Source organism: Perognathus longimembris, chromosome 17, assembly GCF_023159225.1.
Source record: "Perognathus longimembris pacificus isolate PPM17 chromosome 17, ASM2315922v1, whole genome shotgun sequence".
In the NCBI taxonomy this organism is placed as follows: Eukaryota; Metazoa; Chordata; class Mammalia; order Rodentia; family Heteromyidae; genus Perognathus; species Perognathus longimembris.
In genome coordinates, this window is record NC_063177.1 from 25,730,595 (window position 1) to 25,757,327 (window position 26,733).

The 26,733-nt window shown below is 38.8% G+C and overlaps 1 protein-coding gene across 5 annotated transcripts in view; it reads right to left on the bottom strand.

Annotated features, from left to right (window-relative positions):
* The window catches only part of Usp32 (ubiquitin specific peptidase 32), a 160,899-nt gene that overhangs the window by 52,999 nt on the left and 81,167 nt on the right, over positions 1–26,733 (bottom strand). For all 5 annotated transcript variants that reach the window (XM_048367107.1, XM_048367105.1, XM_048367103.1 and 2 more), the window contains exons 6-15: positions 26,099–26,230; positions 24,768–24,875; positions 20,960–21,075; positions 20,334–20,396; positions 13,240–13,323; positions 11,523–11,584; positions 6,598–6,700; positions 4,767–4,959; positions 2,360–2,535; positions 860–1,000 (exon numbers count right to left, since the gene is read on the bottom strand). In XM_048367107.1, the coding sequence (XP_048223064.1) occupies positions 860–1,000; positions 2,360–2,535; positions 4,767–4,959; positions 6,598–6,700; positions 11,523–11,584; positions 13,240–13,323; positions 20,334–20,396; positions 20,960–21,075; positions 24,768–24,875; positions 26,099–26,230 (1,178 nt within the window). The remainder of the gene's footprint in view (positions 1–859; positions 1,001–2,359; positions 2,536–4,766; positions 4,960–6,597; positions 6,701–11,522; positions 11,585–13,239; positions 13,324–20,333; positions 20,397–20,959; positions 21,076–24,767; positions 24,876–26,098; positions 26,231–26,733) is intronic.

Consider the following 26,733-nt stretch of genomic DNA (forward strand, 5'->3'; position numbering starts at 1 on the left):
AGCCTGAGATCTGAGGATTCCAGTTTGAAGCCAGCCTGGGTAGAGCACTAGTTTTGAGTGCAAAAGCTCAGGGATACAACCTAGGCCCTGAGGTTCCTGAGTTCCAGCCCACAACTGACAAAAAAAAAAAAAAAAATAGTAATTGTCGAAATAGGATTTTTCAAGTAAATCCTTTCAAATAACTTGCTTATTAATCCACAGATATAGGTAATTATTTACATCAGCATATGATTTCATGTTTTTTGTGCCAGTCCTGGGGCTTGAGCTCATGGCTTGGGCACAAGCCATGAGGTTTTTTGTTTTTGTTTTGCTAATGGCTAGCACTCTACCACTTGAGCCACAGCTCCTCTTTCAGCTGTTTTAGTGGTTAATTGGAGATAAAGAGTCTTACAGATTTTCCTGTCTAGGGTTGGCTTTGAGCAATGATCCTCAGTTCTTAATTCCTGGGTAGCTAGGATTACAGGTGTGAGCTACCTGCAGCTGGCTCATTTCATGGCTTTTAAGATTAGCATAGGGGGCTGAGAATATGGCCTAGTGGCAAGAGTGCTTGCCTCATATACATGAAGCCCTGGGTTTGATTCCCCAGCACCATATATAGAAAATGGCCAGAAGTGGCGCTGTGGCTCAAATGGCAGAGTGCTATCTTTGAGCAAAAAGAAGCCAGAGACAGTGCTCAGGCCTTGAGTTCAAGGCCCACGACTGGACAAAAAAAAAAAAAAGATTAGCACAGTATCAGTTTTATATCCGGACAGGACATCATAATTAACACTTAACTCTCTGAAACAGAAAATTCAACAGAATCTTTATCAAAAGACCCTTTTATATGCTACTTATATAAGGCATTATTAGCTATACTTACTGGTCTAGGTAGGGCCAGGTTTGCTCCATACCAATGATAAAGTGCTCTCCATACAGGTTCTGGGACCATTTCATAATCTCTTCCATGGATCAGCTGGGGAGTTCGTCTTAATCGTCCTCCTTCTAGTGTTAATGATGTAGCCTTAGAAGGAATGAAATATAAGTATTGGTTCTTAATATTATAAAGTCTTGGACTGAAAACGTGGCTTAGTGGTAGAGTGCTTACCTAACATGCATGAAACTATGGATTCAATTCCTTAGTACCCCATACACAGAAAAAAGCCAGAAGTGGTGCTGTGGCTCAAATGGTAAGAGCACTACCCTTGAACACAGAGGCGCTCAGGGACAGAGCCCAGACCCTGAGACCAGCAAAAAAAAAAGTCTTGAAAACAAATTCATATGTCACTACCAAGCTGTTTAATGTTGCTTCTGAAAACCAACTCACCCTCCCTCCATCTCTTCCTGTTTTGGTGGTTTTGAAGATGTATGGCTTCCTGTTTGGCAGACAAGTGCTCTATCACTGAGATATAACCCCAGTCTGGGAAACTGTTGTTTGTTTGTTTGTTTTATGGCATTAGGGATTGAACTACTGAATTTTCTTTTACTTTTTTTTTAATACAGGGATCAAACCCAAGACGTTGTACTGGCAAGACAAGTGCTTCCACTGAGCTACATTCCAGTCCAGAAAAGTGAATTTTCAAGGGGAGACTTTGGGAAAGAAATCCCCATATACATTTCACACAACATTTCACAGTACCTATCCAAGAATAAAAATATTTCTGAGGATCGCTATCCTACTTTTCTCATAGAAATGTACTATGCAAAGAGATTTCCATCTACTGTTTAATTACATGTTACTATAAATGAAATCAGCATCTTGCTGTATGCTAACTCTCTAAAACATAATTTATTGGCAACATAAAAGTAAGTAATTAGGGGCTGGGAATATGGCCTAGTGGCAAGAGTGCTTGCCCCATATACATGAAGCCCTGGGTTCGATTCCCCAGCACCACATATATAGCAAATGGCCAGAAATGGTACTGTGGCTCAAGAGTTAGAGTGCTAGTCTTGAGCAAAAAGAAGGCAGGGACAGTGCTCAGGCCCTGAGTCCAAGGCCCAGGACTGGCAAAAAAATAAATAAAAATAAAAATAAATAAAATACATGGTCTTAAAAAAAAAAAAGTAAGTAATTGGGGCTGGGAATATGGCTTAGCAATAGAGTGCTCGCCTTGCATGCATTAAGTCCTGAGTTCAATTCCTCAGCACCACATAAAGAGAAAAAGCCGGAAGTGATGCTGTGGCTCAAGTGACAGAGTGCTAGCTTTGAGCAAAAAGGAAGCCAGGAACAGTGCTCAGGCCCTGAATCCAAGCCCTAGGGCTGACAAAAATAAATAAATAAATAAAACAAAAGTAAGTAATTGGGGGTGACATTGTCCAAAAAGAAATGTACTCTTTACCAAACTCAGTGAGTAATTTTAAGGTTCGGTATTAAATTACTTACCTTTACTGGTTCTTGAGTTACTAGTGGCTGGTTATCAATAGCTCCTGGTTTCTGAGGATTAAGGTGCAACAGAAGATTCCCATTAGCTCCTAGCAAACACTGGTTGTTATTGTCAGAAGTGTTATGTTGGCGAGCAAAGCACATATCTGCCCCTGGTGTGGCAGAATACAGAAAGCCTATAAAGGAAAAGAGGATGCAATCTCTTATTTTTAGTTATATAGATTGAAGACATAAACTCAAACATTCATGTTAAGTTGATGATATTATTAGTTTTAATAATAATAAATGTCAATACGGTATAGGAGAGAGAATAGGCAAGTCAACATTAAGTAAAATAAAAGCTTTCAAAATTATTACCAAATGAGTTGTTTGGTCACTCTCCAAGACTATCTAATGATTTATGGTGAGAATTACAAATCCCCTGACAAGAAGGAAAGAGGTTTGGCTAAGTAGGTAAGCTAGCTGTTCTTCAATTCTTTCTTCTACCTCCAAATGTTTTAAAACATTCTTGGTTTATATTATATTGCAACAGAAAGTTGTTAATTTAAAAGGAAGAAGACAAACTCAAACAAAAGAATGTTGTTCCACAATATATCTGTTTAAAAAGGCAAGATCTTTGATAAAAAGATGTTTTTATTACCATACATTAGTTGTACAAGGAGGGGGAGTCATGACGTTTCTATACATGAATACAATGTACGCTGATCAAATTTATCCCATCTATCACTCTCCCTTATACCTTTCCCACTTCTAAAACAAGTTATAAGTTTATCTGTACTATTTCACATATGCAAATAAAGTACTTAAACCACATTAGAAGGCATGATATTTACAAAAGGAAAATATGCACAGAAAAAAGATTCATGATGGCTTAGAACTGAGAACTTAATGTGGTTATATTTCAACATGTTATTCCTATATAATTTTCTTTTCTTGTTTGTTGGTACCAGGGCTTGAACTTAAGGCTTTCTGCACTCTTGTAGTTTTGTGTTTTGTTTTGTTTTCCGGCGCAGGGGACCGAACCCCAGGCCTCGCACTCACCAGACAGGCGCTCTTCCGCTGAGCCAGATCCCCAGCCCACTTTCTGCACTCTTGCTCAGCTGGTTTATGGCTAGTGCTCTATAACTTGAGCTATACCTTCAACCCAGGTTTTTGCTAGTTAATTGAAGATAAAGTCTCATGGACATTTCTGCCTGGTCTGGCTTTAAACTACGATGTACCAGGTCTTAGCCTCCTGAATAGCTAAGATTAGGGTTATCAGCCACTGGCACCTAGTTTAATCTTTCTAGTTATAAATTACTCTGTAACCTTCTATGTGTGATAACAGAGCAAATATGGTGAGCACATACTAAACCAACCTTTAGATATAATCTGTTTGGGGCTGGAGTACTGCTCAGTGGCAAAACATGCACTTAGAATGCATGACACCCCGGGGGGTTCAATTCCCAGAATTAAAAAAGTAACTTGTGGGCTGGGGATATAGCCTAGTGGCAAGAGTGCCTGCCTCGGATACACGAGGCCCTAGGTTCGATTCCCCAGCAACACATATACAGAAAACGGCCAGAAGCGGCGCTGTGGCTCAAGTGGCAGAGTGCTAGCCTTGAGCGGGAAGAAGCCAGGAACAGTGCTCAGGCCCTGAGTCCAAGGCCCAGGACTGGCCAAAAAAAAAAAATAAATAAATAAAAATAAAAAAGTAACTTGTTGTCAAAACTGTTCAGAGTACTTCTGCTAAGTGATCCTTTAGACAGTGTAAGAAAAACAGTAGATTCTACAAAAAAATCTTTGTAGGAAAACAGTAACCTTGATGATTTTCTTATTTTCTCCATAGGAAGGAAAAAAATGTCCAAGAGGAAATAACAACAGACTAACAATGAATGTCCTGCTAATTTGGCAGAAAAATAGTGATCACCTCCATAGTTGGGTGACAACAATACCAAAGCATCTTCTTCAGAAGTATATAGCCACTAATTTATACTTTGTAAATACAAAGGACTAAAGGGAAATTATTATTATTTTAACAAAACAATCTCCAAATTCAGATCAAAAGTGTCCATACAGTCTGATATGAGGGCTCATTTAATCTAAGAAGGCTCTGGAAATGTAATATTTTATTTTCTTATATGTCTTTGTAAATCTAAATTTATTGACAAAATAGATATAATAGGTAAGTAGAGCTAAAGTTCATAGAAAAATTTTTAAAACTTCACAAGAGACTAATAAAGTATACTGCAGAAAAGAATTATCTGTAAAACTGTTAATATAACAATAATATTAAAGCTATTTCATTCAAAACTTCTTCTGTGAATGGAAGCCTGATACCCAATACCTTACCCACCACACTCTGCCAAAGTAGGCTTAGTTAAGAATTAACCATGACTAAACTTAATGGAAATCAAGTCATATTTACCACTGCCTGCAGATTCTGAGGCTTCAGATGCAGTAGAAATGTTGTCTGAAAATTTTTCTTCTGAGGTATTCACATAACTGAGGTTGCCTCCAATTCTATCATCACCTTGCTCTACAGGATGTACTGCTGCACCAAATGAAAATTTCCCTCCATTCATAACAGATGAGGGCTCAATTACAACAGGGTTGGCATCCTAAAATTGCAAAGTCAGAGAATAAGCAAAAATGAATAATCTGAAACTGTAGCCTTCAAAAGATGAACCTCAAAAAAAATCTATTTCACAATTATTTATCATTTCATCTTCCTGGAGTTAGCAAGAGTAATTTAAAAACATTCAAAGCTACATTAAGAATACAAAGCTCGGGCTGGGGATATAGCCTAGTGGCAAGAGTGCCTGCCTTGGATACACGAGGCCCTAGGTTTGATTCCCCAGCACCACATATTCAGAAAACGGCCAGAAGCGGCGCTGTGGCTCAAGTGGCGGAGTGCTAGCCTTGAGCGGGAAGAAGCCAGGGACAGTGCTCAGGCCCGGAGTCCAAGGCCCAGGACTGGCCAAAAAAAAAAAAAAAAAAAAAAAAGAATACAAAGCTCAAAAGTACTTCAAACTAAAGACTGGTGCTTTACTCTAATATTCCTATTCTCTATCTATAGTCAGCACTATCTACCTGCAAGATCTCTAAAAGTCATTTGCTTGCCTTTTTTACTCGGATTTCAAAGTACCTGTCAATTAATACATTTTACATTTGGAAACACTTGGCCTGGGAGTGTAGCTGAGTGGTAGATTTCTAACATATGGGAGGTCCTGAGTTTAATCCCCAGGACTAGAAAACCAAACAAAAACAACAAACAATGCCCTCCCCTCTCAAACCTCCCCCCCTCCCCCAAACCTACACACATTTATTTATTTATTTGTTTGTTTGTTTGTTTGTTTGTTTATTGATTGATTGATTGATTGATTGCCAGTCCTGGGCCTTGCACTCAGGGCCTGAGCACTGTCCCTGGCTTCTTTTTGCTCAAGGCTAGCACTCTGCCACTTGAGCCACAGCGCCACTTCAGGCTTTTTCTATATATGTGGTGCTGAGGAATCGAACCCAGGGCTTCGTGTATACGAGGTGAGCACTTTTACCACTAGGCCATATTCCCAGCCCCCTACACACATTTGAAAACACTTAACTGCAAAAGGAAAAAGGATGAAGAACAATAATAAAATCAGTTACCAATATCAATAATAAATAATGACACAACAGAGAAAAATGCAAATTAAATTATGAGAATTTTTTCTTTAACCTTTTACTAGAAGAGATTACCTTATAAAAATTGAATTCTAATATTCTATTCAAAAAATGAAATTTCTTAAGTAGAAAATTGTCCTTTCTTATCCAACAACCTCCAAAATTTTAATGGAAAAGATGGACTAATGAAGGATAATATAAATGATATGGCTGAAAGAATACATCCTTTATAGTGTTTGGGTCAGATCCCAGATCTACTCTGCGCAAGAGGTTTCTTTTTTTCTTAGCACCAAGTTCCTCATAGAAAATATGGTTATAATATCATTTTCCTCACAGGGATGCTATGAGAATTGAGATATGAGCAGCCTAATATACACAAACACCCTGTGCCCAATATTACATTTCTCATATGGTATTGCAAGTAAATAAATTTATGCAAACGTTTTTACAGAGTCTAGTCAAGAGAAAGTATCAGATAAATATTACATTTATATTCTTTCAAATGTCTTATCTAAGTTGGAACATTTCATTATTGGCCAGTAGTCACACAATGGAGTTGGAAATCTTTTGAAAAACACAAGATAACAGGAATAACTCACGTATTTGACATATTCTTTCCACTGTTGCCACCACTGTGTGGAGATGATAAACCAGTTGTGTCCTGGCTGCAGACCATACCTGCTTTCTCGCTCTAACCATCCTCTGCACATACAAAAGAAATTTAGTACATCAGATGAAGTTATGTGAAACAAAGAACAAGAGCCACAATTTATCATTATGAGTTGTAAAGAGGAAAGACATCAAACAGATATAGTTGGGAGACAATATCATAAATTTAATTAGTGAAACATTTCCCTTGAAAAGCCAACTTGAATAGTCACAGGCTAAGACTAACCACCATATAAAAACAATCCTATGTAGGATAATTTATGAAATAGAAAGTTTGCCTGTTATAAGTGTACAATCAAGGATTTTAAAAAGTAAACATGTTTATAGATGTATACAACCACTGCCATAAACCAGTTTTGGAATATTGAGAACATTTCAATCAACCCCAAAAGTTCCCGTAGGCCTCATGCCAGCACTGACTGCTTTGAACACACCACAAACACCTTGAGGATGTTACATAATAATCACAACTGTTTGCTACAGAAGCACAACTCTAGCTGTTGAAGGCACTGTTCCACTCACAATAGTTTCAATAGCGTATTCTAGACTTTTTTTTTTTTTTTTTTTTGCCAGTCCTGGGGCTTTAACTCCAGGCCTGGGCACTGCTCCTGAGCTTTTTTCTTTTCTTTTCTTTTCTTTTTTTTTTTTTAATTCAATAGAGGTTTTACTCAGTGAGAAATTCCATAAAGATATAAACTTTGAAATATTTTGTGAAAATTTTTGTTTTTTTTTTTTCCCCTGAGCTTCTTTTTGCTCAAGGCTCGTACTCTACCATTTGAGCCATAGAGCCACTTCTGACTTTTTCTGGTTATATGGTACTGAGGAATTGAACCCAAGGCTCCATGCATGCTAGGCAAGCACTCTAGAGCAAGCCACATTCCCAGCCCTGTGGGGGGAGAGGAGAGAGGAGAGAGAGAGGAGAGAGAAGAGAGAGAGGAGAGAGAGAGAGAGAGAGAGAGAGAGAGAGAGAGAGAGAGAGAGAGAGAGAGAGAGAGAGAGAGAGCGAGAGCGAGCGCGAGAGAGAGTTGGTCCTAGGGCTTGAACTCAGGGCCTGGACATTGTCTCTGAGATTCTTCTCCTCTAGGCCAGTCTCTACGTCTTGAGCCACAATGCTACTTCCAGCATTGAATAGCTTATTGGAGATAAGAGTCTCAAAGACTTTCCTGCCCAGGCTGGTTTCGAACCATGATCCTCTCTGAGTAGATAGGATTACAGGTGTGAGCCACCAGTGCCTGGCTTGTACTGGGCTTTTTGACAATGTAAGCCTCAGCGAACTTTCAATGAACTTTGGAAGACCATGTATCCATTTCACCCCCAAGCCAAAGGGGATGCATTACCCCTGATGGACCAACAGAAGGCTTGTGACTGGTAAACAGAGTCATTTACCACCATGACTAGTGACAGGAGAGGCTATGTGCTGCCATGACTGATGCAGACACCTTTACTAGCTAAGCAGCAGCAGGCTTTGGGCTCACTTTGGGGGCTAGCCAGGAAACATGCTCCTGTGCTACCCCCTGGGGTTGCAACAGTAGGCTCAATAAAAGGCTTCTATTGAGGGATCTTTTCCTGTTCTTGGTCTTTATCATATGTAGACTGGGCTGATGTTAGCATGAAGAGAGGACAGCAGAGCAGCAGGAAAACTATAGTAGTAGCAAAGGCAGTAGGAGGAGGAGCAACAGTGGCAGTAGCAAGAAGAGGGCAGTTGAAAGGTTCCAGACAGCAGCAAGGGCAGAAATGACAGAAAATAGAAGTTATGGAGACATGGAAGATAAGATGCTCTGGGTCTCTGGAAGAGTTCCCAAGAGGAACCAAGGTCTCAGACAGGCTAGAGCTATTAACTCCAGCTACGTCAAAGGCGTAGCTCAGCTTCGGACCTCTCATACTTCTTGCTGTCAAAGGCTGGGGATTCTGACATCCTAGACTTAAGAGCTGTATCACTCGGTGCTATAGGACTGATGGTACCAGCACCCAAAGCCTGTATAAGAGCTGCAACACTAGAAGGGGCTGCCTGCTGCTATCCACTGTGACAGCCTACTGCTGCTAAAAGTTAAGGATTACAAGAGCTACCAAGTGCTAGTGCTCAGTGGTAGTTGAAGCCTAGAGCAATTAGGCCTTTATTTCTGAGGGTTTGGAGCTTTAAGCCTCTAAGTCTGCCAGTTCAGCCCATCTTTGCCTACCTATGTGTGTAGAGAACAAAAGGATCCAAGTGAATTGACTGGTAACTATGTTAGGACTTGTATGTTGGTTTTGCTTTCAGTACATGCCATACAATCCACCTCTACTTATCTACCCTACCCTACTGCCTCCACCATGGCCCTAAAGACTCTAGCCATCAGGTATCCCATATTCTGCTCTACTACAACTGTTTTCTATTCCTATTCTTCAGAGTCATATCCTTTTGGATTATCCATTCCATCTCTGTTGTTTCCTCCCATTCCAGAACATCCCTTCCAAAGCTGCCTTCATGGACATAACAAGAGCTTCATCTAGTACTGTTGCATGTTGTTTTTATTGTTAGACATGGAGCCCACAGAATGTTCATGTGTAACAAACTCATGTCTTGTTTGCCATCAGCTGTAATACCAATATTTAGTGATTCACTGATGAGAAGTTAGTCCTTTCCAGTTGCGCCTTTTATTAAGTACACCATCCTGAACTTGTATCGCCAGGTTCACCTCAGCCATATCCTTCCACACCTTTTTCCAGCATTCATTTTGTTACCAAAGCCATCATTTCCATAGGCATAATTATTACAGCTACCAGTTACCAAAATCTCAATAGCTTCTACTCTTGGCTCCTTAATAAATCTCTCTTCCTTCTGTCAGTCTATAATATGGTCTGGATCACTGTCCCAACAATCTTCTTGGTGGATTATAAAATTATTTGTTCCTCTTCCTACTTATAAAGATCTCAACATAACCTGAAAGAACTGAAGTATTTCTTCTTTTGCTACTATCAAATGGCACCTCAGAAAGTTGTACTGTCCTATCACTAGTGTTGTTTGGACCATTATGTATCATAATTTGATTTAGATGCTCCTTTTACTTCAGATACCCTGCTGGGTAATGGCAATACAACTCTGGTGGCAGACAGGTCTGATCATGAACAGGGAGAAGTTCACCTCATGTAGTATTCTCTAAAATAGCTAAGGAAGCTGCCAGTTCTCCATTTTATAAGTGGATTGTCTTACTGTTGTTGAGCTGTAGTTCTTTATATATTATTATGGTTTCTGGACTCTTACCAGATAGAAAATTTGTAAACATTGTCACTCATTTGCAGGTTATTTTTTCAATTGTAAGTCAATTATTATGATTATTATTCTGGGCTTGAATTCAGTGTCTGGGCACTGACTCTCAAGGCTAGTGTTCTCCCAGATGAGCCATGGCTCCACTTCCAGATTTTTGATGGTTAATTAGAGATAAGAGTCTCATGAACTTCCCTGCCTGAGGTGGTTTCAAATTGTAATCCTCAAATTCAGCCTCCTGAGTAGCTATGATTACAGGTGTGAGACACTGGTGCCTGGCTAAGACATTATTATTTTTTGTTGGTGGTGGTGGAGGTGGTGGTTGTGGGGCTTGAACTTGGGGTCTGGGTGCTGTTCCTGAGCTCTTTCTGCTCAAGGTTAGTGCTCTACAACTTTGAGCCACAGTGCCATGTCTCGCTTTCTGGTGATTAACTGGAGATAAAGAGTCTCACAGACTTTCCTTCCCTGGATGGCTTTGAACCATGATCCTCAGATCTCAGCTTCCTGAGTAGAGAAGAACAGACATGAGCCACCAGGGCTGAGCTTGACAATTTTTTTTTTTCAGTTTTAGAACTTTAATAACATTTTGGATGTACTTTTCACAAGTTTGCATTTATAAGTAGATCTTAATGAGTTTAACAATCATTTTAATTTTGAAATTTTTAGACCGTATTTATTAACCCTGATATTCAGTCAGATTTACACCTCAAAGACCAAACCTAGCCACAGGGACTTAAGATACAAAGGAAATGCTTTACTTTGCTTATAAAGTGAAGGAATATTATTCAATTACAATCACAACTGCACAACCCTCCAAGACAATTATTTTTTGATGTATGAAACTTCAAATTTTGATCAAGTGGTCTACCACTGAGCTATATAACCAGTCCTAGAGTGCTTTTTTCTTTCTTTGATGCCAGTTCTGAGCTTGAACTCACTGTCTCCTGAGCTTCATTTTTGCTTTCGTTTTTCTACCATTTGAGCCACAGTGCCACATCTGGCTTTTTTCTGAGTAGTTTATTGGAATAAAGCATTTCAGAGATTTTTCTTTCTGGGCTAGCTTCCAACCATGATCCTCAGATCTCAGTTTCCCAAGTAGCTAGGATTACATGAGTAAGCCACTGGCAACTGGCTTCCTAGTACCATTATAATGTTTAATAGAATTTGATTTCTAGATTAATCTAGACCCTTGACTTGGAAAATCCTTTAAGAAATGGTAATGCGGGCTGGGAATATGGCCTGGTGGCAAGAGTGCTTGCCTCCTACACATGAAGCTCCCAGTTCAATTCCCCAGCACCACATATATGGAAAACGGCCAGAAGGGGCGCTGTGGCTCAGGTGGCAGAGTGCTAGCCTTGAGCGGGAAGAAGCCAGGGATGGTGCTCAGGCCCTGAGTCCAAGGCCCAGGACTGGTCGTCCCCCCCCCCCCCCCCAAAAAAAAAGAAATGGTAATGCTTAAAGTAGAACATGCTACTACTTAGGAATCAAGACATTTTAAACATTTAAAAAATCCCAGCTATATAAGAATATATGTGTGTATGTATACATATATATGTATATGTATATGCATATATGTATGTATATATATATACACATAATCTATTAATTTACCTAATAATTTGTCCTTCTTCTTCTGGAGTAGCTGGTCTTAACCCAAGAACTATGTGACATACCTAGAGAAAAAAATAAAACAGAAATTTTATTGACCAGTGCCAATAAGTATATTGTATAATATTTTACATTGTCTTCAGAAGATACTTTTTTGTTTTTTAAGTGCCAACCTGGAGCTTGAGCGCAAGACCTGGGAGCTTCCCTCAACACTAGCACTCTACCACTTGAGTCACAGCTCCACTTGAACTTTTGGTGGTTAACTGGAAGGAGATCAAAGTCTCGTGGATTTTCCTGCCTAGGCTGGCTTTGAACAAGCTGTGATCCTGAAATCTATGGCCTCCTGAAGAATTTCATTTTATCAAGTAAGTCAAACATGTTTATAGTAGTGACTTCTTTATTTTCTTCTTTTAGGTCCGAGACCAGGACTCAACCTTGGTACCAGATGCTTTCACTCATTGGCTAGCACTCTTTAACAACTGAGCCTTGCCTCCAACCCCTACACATAGTGATATATATATTTTACAAATTAATTAGTTTGAATCAAGCTCAAGGCTCTAACTGATTGATACAAATGGATACTGTAAATTTATCAGATTGTATATGGCTTGAATACATAACAGATTCTATCAAGAAGAAGTTATCCTCTACTTAAAATGAAAAGTTGCGGGCTGGGGATATAGCCTAGTGGCAAGAGTGCCTGCCTCGGATACACGAGGCCCTAGGTTCGATTCCCCAGCACCACATATACAGAAAATGGCCAGAAGCGGCGCTGTGGCTCAAGTGGCAGAGTGCTAGCCTTGAGCGGGAAGAAGCCAGGGACAGTGCTCAGGCCCTGAGTTCGAGGCCCAGGACTGGCCAAAAAAAAAAAAAGAAAAGTTGCAATAGACATACCAAACCATTCTTTCACAAGGGTGCTTTCAACAAGGAAAGAAAAACAAAACCATCTGGAATAACCAACTGTTAAATAAACTTAAATATTTATAAAGAACCATGAAAAATGGAAAAGGAGTGCAAATTATTTCTTAACTAAATCAAAGGCAAGAGAACTAGTTTAACTGAATAAAATTATTAACATCAGGCAAGCTCAATGGCTTAATGTCCAATATTCTTGTATTTCCTTCCTCTCTTCTTTCTCAATCTTACTTGGACCTTCTAAAGAGTAAAACTTAAGAAATAGCCTTGTAGCAAAGATCTCTCAGCTAAAGAGACTGTATACTTTGAAATTTTCAGTTATCTATTTTGTGTTCATAATGTCTTACTTAGGAAGGAACTTTTGAAAAGACAACAAGGGCTGGAGGATGTAGCTCATTGGTAAAGCATTTGCCTAGCATGCCTGAGAGTCTGGGGTTGAACCTCTGCACTAAGGATGTAGGCAAGAGAGCAGGAGAGGAATAAAAAAATGAAAAGTAACAAATTATGATGTCTTCTGAAATCAAAATTATTTTCTAATGCCTAATGTCTAAATGCTGCTTTGTCATAATAAAATAAACAAACATATCTCCATTCTGCTTTCCCATTTCCCACATCAAGATTTTTGAAAAAATTCAGTGGTTACTCATGTCTATCTTACTACCATTTTGGATATGTAGAAAATAATGTAATTCTATCTTTCCATAACATGATTGGCAGCTTAGCTGTGATAACTCTAGCATTATATAACGGAAAATATGTATTACCTCTGGTACAACTCAATACCTGTCATTTACCTTAAACATACCTGGAAGAGGAGATTCAAAAATTCATTGGCAAGAACATTTTTCACACTCCAGATCTGATAGTCTTCTAGAGTAAGATGGCCTATCTGAAAATGAGGCATTCAAAAGATCTCATGTCAAAAATTAGAATACATTCATGTTTCTGAAAGCAAGCCCACAATTCATAATAGGTGGTATGTGCTCATCTTAAAATAGGCCAATAGTGTAAGTTTGCAAGTGATACAACTTATGCAAATTTCATTTGTGATTTTATTCAAGCAATAAAAGCAAACCATTATTGATAATAAATTTTCCTCCTTAAACTCGGGATATAGCCAGGTGCTAGTGGCTCATGCTTGTAATCCTAGCTACTAAAGAGGCTGAGCTCTGAGGATCACAGTTTGAAGCCAGCCCAGGAAGAATACCATGAGGTATGTGCGATTCTTTTCTTTATTCTTTCTTTTTTTTTTTGGGGGGGGGGGGGTCAGTTGTGGGGCTTGAACTCTAGGCCTGGGTGCTGTCCCTGAGCTCTTCAGCTCAAGGCTAGTGCTCTACCACTTGAGCCACAGCACCACTTGCAGTTTTCTGGTGGCTAACTGGAGATGAGAATCTCATAAACTTTCCTGCCTGGGCTGGCTTTGAACTGTGATCCTCAGATCTCAGCCTCCTGAGAAGCTAGGATTATAGGCATGAGCCACCAGGGTCTGCCTAAGTCCTGAGATTCTTATCTCCATCAGCAATTAACTACCCAAAATCCAGAAGTGGAGCTGTGGCTCAAGTGGTAGAGCACTAGCCTTAAGTTGAAGAGCTCAGGGACAGAACCCAGCCCTGAGTTCCAGCACCAGGAACAGCGAGCATACAAGTACATGTGCACACATGCACAAGTGCATACACGGGGGGGGGGGGGGTACCTTGGCTAAAACAAAATATTTCTGCTTCAAGGGAGCCATGGAGTGAACAAAAGTGAACATTTACTAATTTTGAAACTAAATAGTAGACTTTCATTTGCTAGTGCCAGGGTTTGAAGTCAGGATCTTGTGCTTCTTGTCTGTTTCTCATAGCTGGCACTCTACCACTTGAGCTATGTGCTTCCAGCCTGGCATTTTTCTGGTTAACTGGAGAAATCTCAAGACTTTTCTGCTGGGGCTGGCTTTGGACCTGAATCCTCAGGGCTACGTGTTCTGAGTAGGTAGGAATACAGGTAAACTACCAGAACCTGGATTATCTTAATAATTTTATTACTTTCTTATGAGTCCTTTCTCCAAATACAATATTACTTTTCCAAATCAAAAACAACATTTTTGTTATGTCAGTCAATGTTTACCAAAAAATATATAAATATACATATCAAATGTTTACCTCATACATTCAATGAATGTTTTTTTGTTTTGCTTTGGTTTTTTGCCAGTCCTGGGGCTTGAGCTCAGGGCCTAGACACTGTCCCTGAGCTTCTTTTGCTCAAGGCTAACACTCTACCACTTGAGCCTTTTCTGGTTATGTGGTACTGAGAAATTTAACCCAGGGCTTCATGCATGCTAGGCAAGCACTCTACCACTATGCCACATTCCCAGCCCAGCCCTCAATGAATGTTTTTACCTTTTTTTTTTTTTTTGGTTGGTTGTGTGGCCTGGGCATTAACTTGGAGCTTTTTGCTCAAGGCTTGCACTCTGCCACTTTGAGCTACAGCACCACTTTCAGTTTTCTAGTTGTTAATTGCAGGTAAGAGTCTTACAAACTTTCCTGACTGGGCTAGCTTCGAATGGTGACCCTCACATCTCAGTCTCCTAAGTAGCTAGGATTATAGGCATGAGAAACCAGTTCATGGCTGTTTTTAAGTTTTTGGTATTTAATGATACTTTATTCTCTGTCCATCATATAAAATCATGGGATATAAGATTTTCAACTAACATTATTGTAATTATTGGCTTTTTATCAAACAACTACCACTTAGATTTACTAATAGCAGTGGTGGCAGTCAATTAACAAGGAAAAGACTCATATTTTTCTTTCTTTTGACAGTATTGTAGCCTGATTCATACATTACTTTTAAGAAAACAAACACCACTGACTTGTATAATCACTGAAGTGTATATTTCAACTGCTATTCCCAAACAACACATTTGTAAAGATTTAATAGTTAAGAAAATCTTCCAAATCCACATAGAGAAATTAAAGGGAAAGAAAAATGAAAAACCTCACTTTTATTTTTCCAGACAAGTTCCTATTCAAAAGTTGAGGAAGGGGCTGGGAATGTGGCTTAGCAGTAGTGTGTTTGCTTTGCATGCATGAAGCCCTGGTTTCAATTCCTCAGCACCACATAAACAGAAAAGGCCAGAAGTGGTGCTAGAGTATTAGCCTTGAGCAAAAAAGAAGCCAGGGACAGTGCTCAGGCTCTGAGTTCAAGCCCCAGGACTGTCAAAAAAATAAAAATAAAAGTTGAGGAAATATAAGCCAATTACTACATTATGCCTAGCATCACAGAATCTTTCTTAAATCATTTGTTCACTTATAACAACTTATAACAAAGAGAAAGAGCTCTGAAGTTTTGTAGGTTTGTTTTTCTCAAATTTAGTAAAGGAACTGAAAACATCTGGATCTATATTACAGAATTCCCCCAAAGGATTTCTAACTTAGATCTTTGATCTATACTCCCTAGTCTTCTGCATTTTTTTTATTTTTGAGACAAGGTCCTGTTTCCTACCTATGTGCTTACATGGACCATGATCCACCTATTTTAGGCTTCCTGTTGTGTCTGAACTGACAGGCATGCTCCACCATACCTAGTTATCACTTACAAAGGGGTCTTGCCAGCTTTTCTGCCCTGGCTGGCCTCAATCTGTACCTTTCCATATCTCAGCCTCTAAGAAGGTAGGAGTATAGGCTTGAGCCACTGGTGCCCAACTGGCTCTGGCAATTTTTGAAACAAGGTCTTGCTTTTTTGCCCAGGCTGCCTGGATTAAAGCTTCTTGATTAATGCTTCTTACCATAGCTGAGATAGCAGACATGCAATACTATATTGAGCTTTTTCTGTTGAAACAGGATCTTGCTGAGATGTTTTTGATCTGAGCCACCACATATATAGGATATACAGGCATGCCACCTCATCCAGCTATTTGACATGGGTCTTTGAACTTTTGAGTTTGCCTGGAACCAATCCCTGTCTACAAAGTAGCTATGATTACAGGTTTCAGCCACCAGAGTCCAGCTAATCTGATTCTCTTACGTAGTCAAATTATACAAATATTTAAGGCACATAGTCAGATATTTTAAGGAACAAGGCTCTTCTTTGTGTGTTGGTACAAGGGTTTGAAGTCAAAGTCTTGTGTTAGCTAGGAAGGTAATAAATATTGTTTCAATTACATCTTCCACCCTTTTTCACCTTTAGTTATTTTTCAGGTAGGATCTTGGTTTTTTCCCAGTAACAGCCTCAGACCACAACACTCCTACCTACAGCCTCCTAAATGCTAGAATCACAGATCTGCATCACCACACTCAGTTTGTTGGTTAATATAAGGTACCAAGAACTCGTTGCCTAAACTACTTGAAACTATGATCCTCTCAAACTGTTTCTCCTAAGTGGCTAGGATTACAGGTACAACCAAGGCTAAGGAACCATTTTCATGGTGAAGTTACACAGCATGAAAGAAATGTTAATATTGGCAAAAAAAAGAAAAGAAACATCACAAAAAAGAATACTATCTATCACCACATAGGTTAATCATCTGAACAATGATAGCTAAAAGCCCATTTGGAAGCCAGGCATGGAAGAGCTTGGGCATGTAATCCCAGAACTCAAGAGATAGAGGTAGAAGGATAATAAGTTGGAGGCCAACTTGGGCTACATGGTAAGTTTCAGGCTAGTCCAGGTTATATAAGAGGATATTGTCGTTAAAAAAAAAAAATCCCAGATGCTATGCCAACAATTAAAAAATAATTACATTATTACATTTTGCTCATAAACTAGAGTAGTAAGTTAAGAGAAAAAGTGGGGGGTTGCCATCAGCCATTTTTTTTTAAACCTTTTTTTTTTTTTTGCCAGTCCTGGGCCTTGGACTCAGGGCCTGAGCACTGTCCCTGGCTTCTTTTTGCTCAAGGCTAGCACTCTGCCACTTGGGCCACAGCGCCATTTCTGGCCGTTTTCTATATATGAGGTGCTGGGGAATCGAACCTAGGGCTTCATGTATGCGGGGCAAGCACTCTTGCCACTAGGCCATATCCCCAGCCCCTGCCATCAGCCATTTTAATTTGTATATGAAAAACAGGGGCAGGCACAGAATTTAAGGGAAAGATAAACTCAGATGAGGATGCAAAAAACAAACCAAATGAACAAAACAGAAAAAAGTATAGGCAGAAAGAGACAAAGACTAGTGGAAATCAAATTAGTAACTCTCCAGCCACTAAGAGAGATGACCTGGGGGTGTGGCAAGTGGTAGAGTTTCAGCCTTGATCAGAAAAAACCAAGTGAGAGCCTGAGGCCTGAGTTCAAATTCTAGTACTGGCACAAAACCAAAAACCTCTAAAGAAAAAAAGCAACCAATAAGCCTAATTAGTTTAAAACTAATAAACCTATGATTATAGAGCCCAGGAAATTTTCCTGCTGAAAGAGAGAGCTCTGAAAGTCAATCTCCCCCCCCCCTCTTGTTTTCCCTTCTGCTTTCATGAAGGCTTCAATTTTTGGATTTGTTTATTCTTCCTATGGCTCCTTATCCTGATCCGACTCTCTAACTGATAACCACATAGATGAACCATTGGCAGGACAGATCCATATCATGGAGACCTACTAGCTGGACCCACGGAACGATCCAGCCTACAGAACAGCAGTCAAAGGCAAACTCTTTTGGGAGTAAACCATGTGCCAACTGCTACTGATAAAGGAAAAACAGGCACTCAGCTCTTCAGGAAAGGAGCAAGAACTACAGGCATGATTCTTTAGCTAGTGACTGTGCTACAGTGGTAGGGTTAGCAGATCTTTTTTTTTTTTTTTTTTTTTTTTTGCCAGTCCTGGGCCTTGGACTCAGGGCCTGAGCACTGTCCCTGGCTTCTTCCCGCTCAAGGCTAGCACTCTGCCACTTGAGCCACAGCGCCACTTCTGGCCGTTTTCTGTAGATGTGGTGCTGGGGAATCAAACCTAGGGCCTCGTGTATCCGAGGCAGGCACTCTTGCCACTAGGCTATATCCCCAGCCCCTAGCAGATCCTTTTTATGTTGATGAACTTGCTTATAAGTGAACAAGCAGGAGCTATGCTGGCTACTGCATGGCTCCCTTGTAGGGAGTGCTGCCTTGGACACAGTGCTGGAACTTAGGTGCAATGAAAAACTTGTACGTTGCATTGACAAATTTATATACAACTTTCTTCATGTCCTGCCCTCTTCCTGCCCACAAAGAAGCAAAGACAGCTAGAAACTTCCTTTGTCAAGGCAGACAATTCACATAGCCAGTCTGATAAGGGTACAGAGTTGAGTGCTAGCTGAAATACACTGGTTTAGTAGCAAGAAAGGAAACTCCCAAGCCAATTTTTTAAATAGAGCCCAGCAAGCAGAAGAAAAAAACTTTTAAAAATATTTATTTATGTATTTTGGGGTCAGTTGTGGGGCTTGAATTCAGGGCCTGGGAGCTGTCTCTGAGCCTTTTTGTGCTCAAGGCTACCATTCTACTACTTCACCCACAGCACCACTTCTGGTTTTTAAGTGGTTAGTTGAAGATAAAGAGTCTCACAGACTTTCCTGCTCGGCCTGGCTTCAAAACACGATCCTCAGATCTCAGCCTCCTGAGTAGCTAACATTACAGTAGAGAGCCACCAGAGCCTGGCTGATTTTTTCCCCTCTTTTCCTCTTTTTCTCACCAGTAGTCTATTCTACCCTCCCACTCTCTTTATTACTTCTATCTTTATTGTCCCTTTCTACAGATATGAGTTATCTGCAATTATGCATTCCATCCCTCAGAGTCCCATTTTCCCTATCTTTTATCCTTTCCACCACCCCCTCTACTCTTAATAGCCAAGTACTATTTTCTACACATAACAACTTTATTATTCTGATACCCTAGGGAATTAATCAAAATCTCTAGCCCCTTGCATATATAATGTGTTTGCTGTATAGATCTTGATAACTAAGGCCTTCTGTTTGTAAATATTTGGTTGGGTTTTGAATTGGTGAACTTTAAAACCACTCATCAAGGATAAGAATCAGGATACCAAGCCAGCTAATACTGCTATAAGAATACAGAAACTAACTTAATGGGGAGACCTCAAGTGTCTAACACACAAGTTTTACTTCTGCTCTTAAAGTTAATATAAATATAAAGTTAATATAATAATAAAGTTACTATAAGTTGAGCCATATATTGGGCATTATTTTATGTTTGGCTGCTTTTTTTTAATTTTTTGTTGGTCCTGGAACTTAAACTCAGGGCCTGGATACTGTCCTTGAGCTCTTTTGCTCAAGTCTAGTGTTCCACCTCTTTCAGCCACAGTACCATTTCCTGTTTTTAAGTAGTTAATTGGAGATAAGGGTCTCACAGAGACTTTTCTGCCTGGGCTGGCTTCGCACTACGATACTCAGATCTCAGCCACCTGAGTAGGTAGGAGCCACCAGCACCCAGCTATGTTTAGTTTCTTTTACAACGTAGTTAGCTTTCCCATACTTTATTACAATGGAATAAATAAAGATTATAAACTACAGAGGTCAGGAAGTTTATTTAATTCTTACATTAGACATAATAGAGTTGTTAAAAGATTGAATAAACTCTCTTCAGAGATAATGTGGCACTACTATAACCACAGGTCCAGATAAATATTTGATGAGGATGATGCAGAAAAGTTATTTGACCATGTAGCTTATATGACTGTATGACAGTACTAGGGTTTGAAGTTGGGTCCTAGGAGCTATCCCTTAGCTTTTTCATTCGAGCCACAGCTCCATTTCTGACTTTTTGGTGGTTTACTGGAGATAAGAGTCTTGCAGACTTTCCAACCTGGGCTGGCTTTGAACCTAGATCTTCAGATCCAGCCTCTTGTGTAGCTAGGGTTACAGGCGTGACCTGTTGATGCTGACTAAAGTTTTATTTAAGAATACATGGTATTTTCAGAAAGAGATAAATTTGTCATAGCCTGACTCACCTTTGTAGTGTCGTGTGCATCCAATATGCCTTCCACAATGTCAGAGAGATCCTTATGTAATTCCTTTAAAAATAGCAACCCAAAAGAATAATCAGAAAAGGCTACATGGGTATAATTTTTATTTTATTATTCGGCAGCTAAACTATGCTGGCCAAATATTTAAAAATTACTACAGATTCTCATTGTTCAAAAAATGGTATACTTTCCTGTTTTATTCTTACTCTACACAATAAACTCATTTTATTAAATTTCCCTAAGGCAAACTTCTTAACTTTACAGATTTAGCTATGAATACTTTGAATAATACAATATAGCAACTAAATGCAGTAACAGACTCTTTTCTTTTTTGTGAGTCCTGGGGCTTGAACTCAAGCATTGTCCCTGAGCTCTTTTGCTCAACCCACAAGTCCACTTCTGGTTTTCTGGTGGTTAATTAGAAATAAGAGTCTCACAGACTTTCCTGCCCTAGCTTGCTTTGAACTGTTTCAGCCTCCTGAGTAGCTAGGATTACAGGTATGAGCCACTGGCTCCTGGCACAAATTCTTTTTTCTCTTCCCTTTCAAATTGCTGTTCCATTTTCCAGTTGGAGGTTTATATTCAACAAGATGCAAACAATCAGAACTTACTGGGATATCATCAGTGCGGTTGTCCTTCCAGACCTCTAAAAGTGCAACCACCATGTCTCTCAATTCAACCCTGGAGAGAACTCCATCACGGTCAACATCAAACACCTTGAAGCAAACTAATAAAAAGAAACTTTTATGGAGACAAATGACTTTTAGATTCTGAAGTACAATACTCTTTATTAGAAATTTCCCTGCATAATCACTTAGTTTTTCAAGCAAGCATATTTTGCATCAGTTCTCATCAAAGTAGATTATAGTGTATCATTATAATTTTCAAACTTACAGAATTTCCTGAACAAACTTCACAAATCTATCTCTAAATAATTACCCAGGTTGGGGCAACCTATCTATCACATAGATCTAACTTCTTTAAAAAGTAGGAAAAAGATGCCAGCTGCCAGTGGCTCATGTTGAAATCCTAGCCACTCAGAAGGCTGAGATCTGATCATCGTAGTTTGAAGCCAGTCCAGTCAAGAAAGTCCATAGACTCTTTTCTCCAATACTCAAAAAAGGGAGAAGTGGCACTCTGCCTTGAAAGAAACTCAGGGACAGCACCCAGGCCTAGAGTTCAAGCCCCAGGACCAGCAAAAACAGACAAACAAACAAAGTAAAAAACAACTAGAGGGCTGGGAATATGGCCTAGTGGCAAGAGTGCTTGCCTCCTACACATGAAGCTCTGGGTTCGATTCCCCAGCACCACATATATGGAAAACGGCCAGAAGGGGCGCTGTGGCTCAGATGGCAGAGTGCTAGCCTTGAGCGGGAAGAAGCCAGGGATAGTGCTCAGGCCCTGAGTCCAAGGCCCAGGACTGGACAAAAAACAAAAACAACTAGAAAAAAGAGATGATACAAATATTACCTTCAGGTTATAAGCAGGAAATGCAAGTCCTTAAGTTAATTTCATTTTTCCTATCCTTTTCCCTCTCCATCTATATCTTCCCCCACCTCCTGCCCCTTTTTCTTTTCTGTTTTATGATACCACATATCAAAAACTAGGGCCTTGAGCAAGCTAAGCAACGTGTTCTACCATTAAGCCTGATTTCCAATCCATTTAATTTTCTTTATTTCTTTCCTCTCTTTTTTTTTTGCCAGTCATTGGGCTTGAACTCAGGGCCTGGGCACTGTCCCTAAGCCTCCTTATGCTCAAACCTAGCGCTCTACCACTTGAGCCACAGCACCACTTCCAACTTTTTCTGAGTAGTTTATCAGAGATAAGAGTCTCATAGACTTTCCTGCTTGTGTGGGCTTCAAACTGTGATCCGCAGATCTCAGCCTCCTGAGTAGCTAGGATTACAGGCATGAGCTGCCGGCACCCAGCTTCCTTCCTTGCTTCCTTCCTTCCTTTTTGTTTTCGAAATACTTTCAGTAGATAGCCAAGGCTGGTCTCAAGACCTTAATAGTGCTGGCACTACAGATGAGCACCCACCATATCTAGCGAATTTATTTTCTAATGCTCAAAAAACAGATGAATGCAGAGCTATTTCTTTTTACTTATCTGATTGTTTGTTTAGGCAGTACTTGAGTTAGAACTCAGGGTACTGGTTTTGCCAGGCAGATGCTCTACCACTTGATTACATCTAATGCATGTACAGTTGTTTCTTACATACATATAATGGAAATATACCTTGTATCCACTTTAGCTTTCTAATGTAACAATGTACATTTTGTCAAGAACAATTTCAACTTGTCAATTAAGTTTATATGCAATATGCTAAGGATCAGGAAATTAATACTTCATTAATTAACTCCAATAGAGTAACTTTAATTTGTTAACTTAGGCATATTCATAAGCAACATCATCTTTTTTTTTGTTGGGGTAGTGGGTGGGTCATGAGGCCTGAAAAGCCTGGCACTGTCCCTAAGCCAGCCAGAGTACACTCCTTCCTTCCTTTCTTTTTTTGTGCTCAAGGCTAGGGCTCTACCACTTTGAGCCACAGCAACTCTTTCAGTATTTAGATGTTTAAATAGAGGTAAGAGTCTCAGACTTCCCTGCTCGGGCTGGTTTTGAACTGCAATCCTAAGTAGCCCCCTAAGTAGCTAGTATTACAGGAATGAGCCATCAGCATCTGGCAAAAAAATAAAATCTTGGAATTGTTAAAAGCAGTAAGTAACCTCAACAAGAAGCCAAGTTTTCAGTTGCTTTCCTTAACATTAAATTTTAATAAGAATAAATAATTTTCATAAAGCCAGCTTAGAATAATTATCAACAAGGAGTAAAAAGAAATCTAGATTCTTTAGGGTTGAAAATTCCTATTTATATAGCTCTATAGTAGAATAATTACAATACTCAATCAAGGGCTGGGGATATGGCCTAGTGGCAAGAGAGCTTGCCTCGTATACAATACTCAATCAACAAAGTGAGTCATTACATAATACTAGTCAGTCAGATAAAAAATATTAATACCCCAAACAGGCAATATTTGGAAAGCCCTATTTTAGGAAGTCAGAAATCATTACTCTAGTAAATACATTTGAATTAGATTCCAATTAAATGTAAACAGTTGCATTTTCTCAAGTATGATCAAGATTTAATAATACAATATATATATTTATGCCTATCATGTTGTAGCATTTTAGTCGAGTTAAAAAGACCATTTCAGCATTTATAAAATTATGTTATGAATGTAATCTTAGATACATTTATATATTTATATATGTAATAGAAATGGATAAAATTGAAGACTTATGTAAAATATAAGTAAAATTATATGACATAACTCTTATATAAAACAAACTTTTATCAAATATGTATGCAAATGTAAAAAATGAGTTCTATTTCAAATTATGTATGACACAAAACTCTAAATACAGATTAACAGAAAATATTTCCTAAATATTTTATTTTATTTATTTTTTATTTTTTGGCCAGTCCTGGGGCTTGGACTCAGGGCCTGAGCACTGTCCCTGGCTTCTTTTTGCTCAAGGCTAGCACTCTGCCACTTGAGCCACAGAGCCACTTATGGCAATTTTCTGTATACGTGGTGCTGGGGAATCGAACCCAGGGCCTCACATATATGAGGCAGGCACTCTTGCCACTAGGCCATATCCCCAGCCCCTTCCTAAATATTTTAAATTTTCGTTTATCAGGAATTTATTTTTCAGGGGAAAAAAGTCTTTGTTTTGTGCTGTTATTGGAGCTTGAACTCAGGGCCTAGGCATTGTTTCTGAGGTTTTCTGCTTCGAGGCTGATGCTCTACCATTTAAGCCATGGCTCCCCTTTCTGTGTTTTTGCCAGTTAATTGGAGTAAAGAATCTCACAGGCTTTCCTATCTGGGCTGGCTTCAAACTGCAATCCTCAGATCTTAGCCTCCTGAGTAGCTTAGGATTATAGGCACAAGCTGCTGGCACTCGACTCTCAACTCCACTGTTAACAGCCAAGATCTAAATTATTTCTCAGTAAAAAAGAATAAATGATTCTTCTTCTTTATAGACTGACCTAAGTAAAAGACCAACATGAGATTAACATATGTCAATTCGACAATTATAAAAACTCAAACTTCGGGAGCTGGGAATATGGCTTAGTGGTAAAGTGCTCACTGTGTATACATGAAGGCCTGGGTTCAATTCCTCAGCACCACATATATAGAAAAGGCCAGAAGTGGCGCAGAGGCTCAAGTGGCAGAGTGCTTGCCTCGAGCAAAAAGAAGCCAGGGATGGTGCTCAGGCCCTGAGTTCAAGCTCCAGGACTGGCAAAAAAAAACAAACAAAAAAACCCCTCAAACTTGGGTCGACAGATAATCTATCTGAATAAAGCTGATTTTCTTTCAACAGTTTGCAAATTTATGACACTGTCTTATCACACACTTACATTTCTGTCTTTCAGCCAGGGGTCCCCTGCAACAAGCTGATAACCCACAGGATATCTCCTTAAAGTCTATGTGATTGTCACGATTTTCATCAAAGGCATTAAACAAACCTACAAAATATAAAAAAAATCATAATCACAGCCAACTAACTTCTAGTGCTAGCACTGACATGTTTATGGAAGAAGGGCTGATTTCTTTCTTGTAACTGTTGAATTAAAAAGAAAACGTTTATCAATGTCTTACTCAAGTGTTTTATTACCAATGTTTTATTTCTTTTAGTACAACTGAAATATTCCCAGAAGTATAACCCTTTGGTATGATTATATCTGTTTGTAACTTTCTTATATAAATTCTATTACCTTAAATATGCCCATAATATATATATAGTGACAAATGACCAATAAAAGTCTTTACTATCAGATTAAGAAGAAATAGAAAAGGAGAGCAAAAAGTTGTACTGTTTACTAAAATGGATATTAAAAGTAAAGTATATGCAATAACATTAATAAAAGTCCACCAAAGCTCTTTCACAGAGCAAAGACAATACAGTATGCTATTTTTAAAAGTCTACTATGGAATCTTTTAAAAAATTATTTTATCATTTATAGTTTAATATTCTAAATTTCATAAATACAAAGGCATTTCAAATCTAATCTGTGTTTTTCAACCCCTTTTTTTTTTCAGAAGACACAGAGTAATTTTGTTTTGAAATGATATCTCCAATTCTAAAAAGGTAAAAATACAACTTCACTGTTAAACTGACAGGAACCCATCAATACCTGCACCATGTCTCCTAAGGAGTACTTTGGAAGTATCCTAAGCATCTGAAAAAAGCACAGATCATATATTCCAAGAGTCCAATTCAGTGTTTCAGTTTAGAAAACTAAAGCTTAGTAGGAGACAGATAATTTATTAACATACCTAACATGTATCAGGCCTTGGGATTGATCCCCAGTACTAAAAACAAAAATAAAGATCTCACAATAAGAAGCAGAAACTAAGTATTAAGATTCTACATATGAACTGGGCACCCATAGCTCACACTTACAAATCCTAGCTACTCAGGAGGTTAAGATCTGAAGATCTTTGTTCAGGTGCAGAAAACAAAACTGATTTATGCAAGACTATACAAGCAGAATGTGAACTTAAAACTGAAATCTTAATTTCCATCTTGGTTTTTTCCCTCAATATACTAAACAATTAGCAAGAATTTAAAAACTTGTAAGAATATGGCTTTTCAGAATTAAAATGAATTGAAAATAAGTGCTGGACTCATATGTATTTATTTACTAATAATAGTATATTGAAAAAAAAAAAAAGGAATGCTTCCTACCTTCACTTAGAGAAGGACGAATAGGTGGTGAAACCAATGGGCCAAAGGTCTCTAAATCAAATCGTCCCGTTCGGGATTGAGCCTTCAGCAACCAATAGCGCTTTTCGAGATCAATGATGTCTGATTCTTCCACTGAGAATCAAATCAAACAAGATTATAAAAATTCACAATCTCCTTCTGTTTGTTAATCATGCTAATATATCTTTGAATAAATTATTTTCAGCTCAATTACTAAAAATAATTATAACCAAACACTGAAAGATAAATTTATTACAATTAAAATGGTAAAAAAAAAAATTAAATCAAAATAACAAAGAGACCGTAAAAGCCTGGAAAAAAAAAACCCTTCAATTTCTCATTAAGTAGGCTTCTAAATCCAACATATAAAATATACACAACTGCACCATGTCTTTTAGTCTTCTCTCACTACTTTTTGTTATTTCCATTTTTGTTCATTTCCAGTTTGTGTACATCTTCTCTCCTGTCTAGACTATAAACATCATAATAGCAGGTTACAGGTCTGATTCCAACTATCAACATAGTAACTCACTTGTATGTTCAATACTTTTTGAACAGATAGAAAAATATAATAAAGAGCTAGGTGCCAGTGGCTCACATATGTAATCCTAACAAAA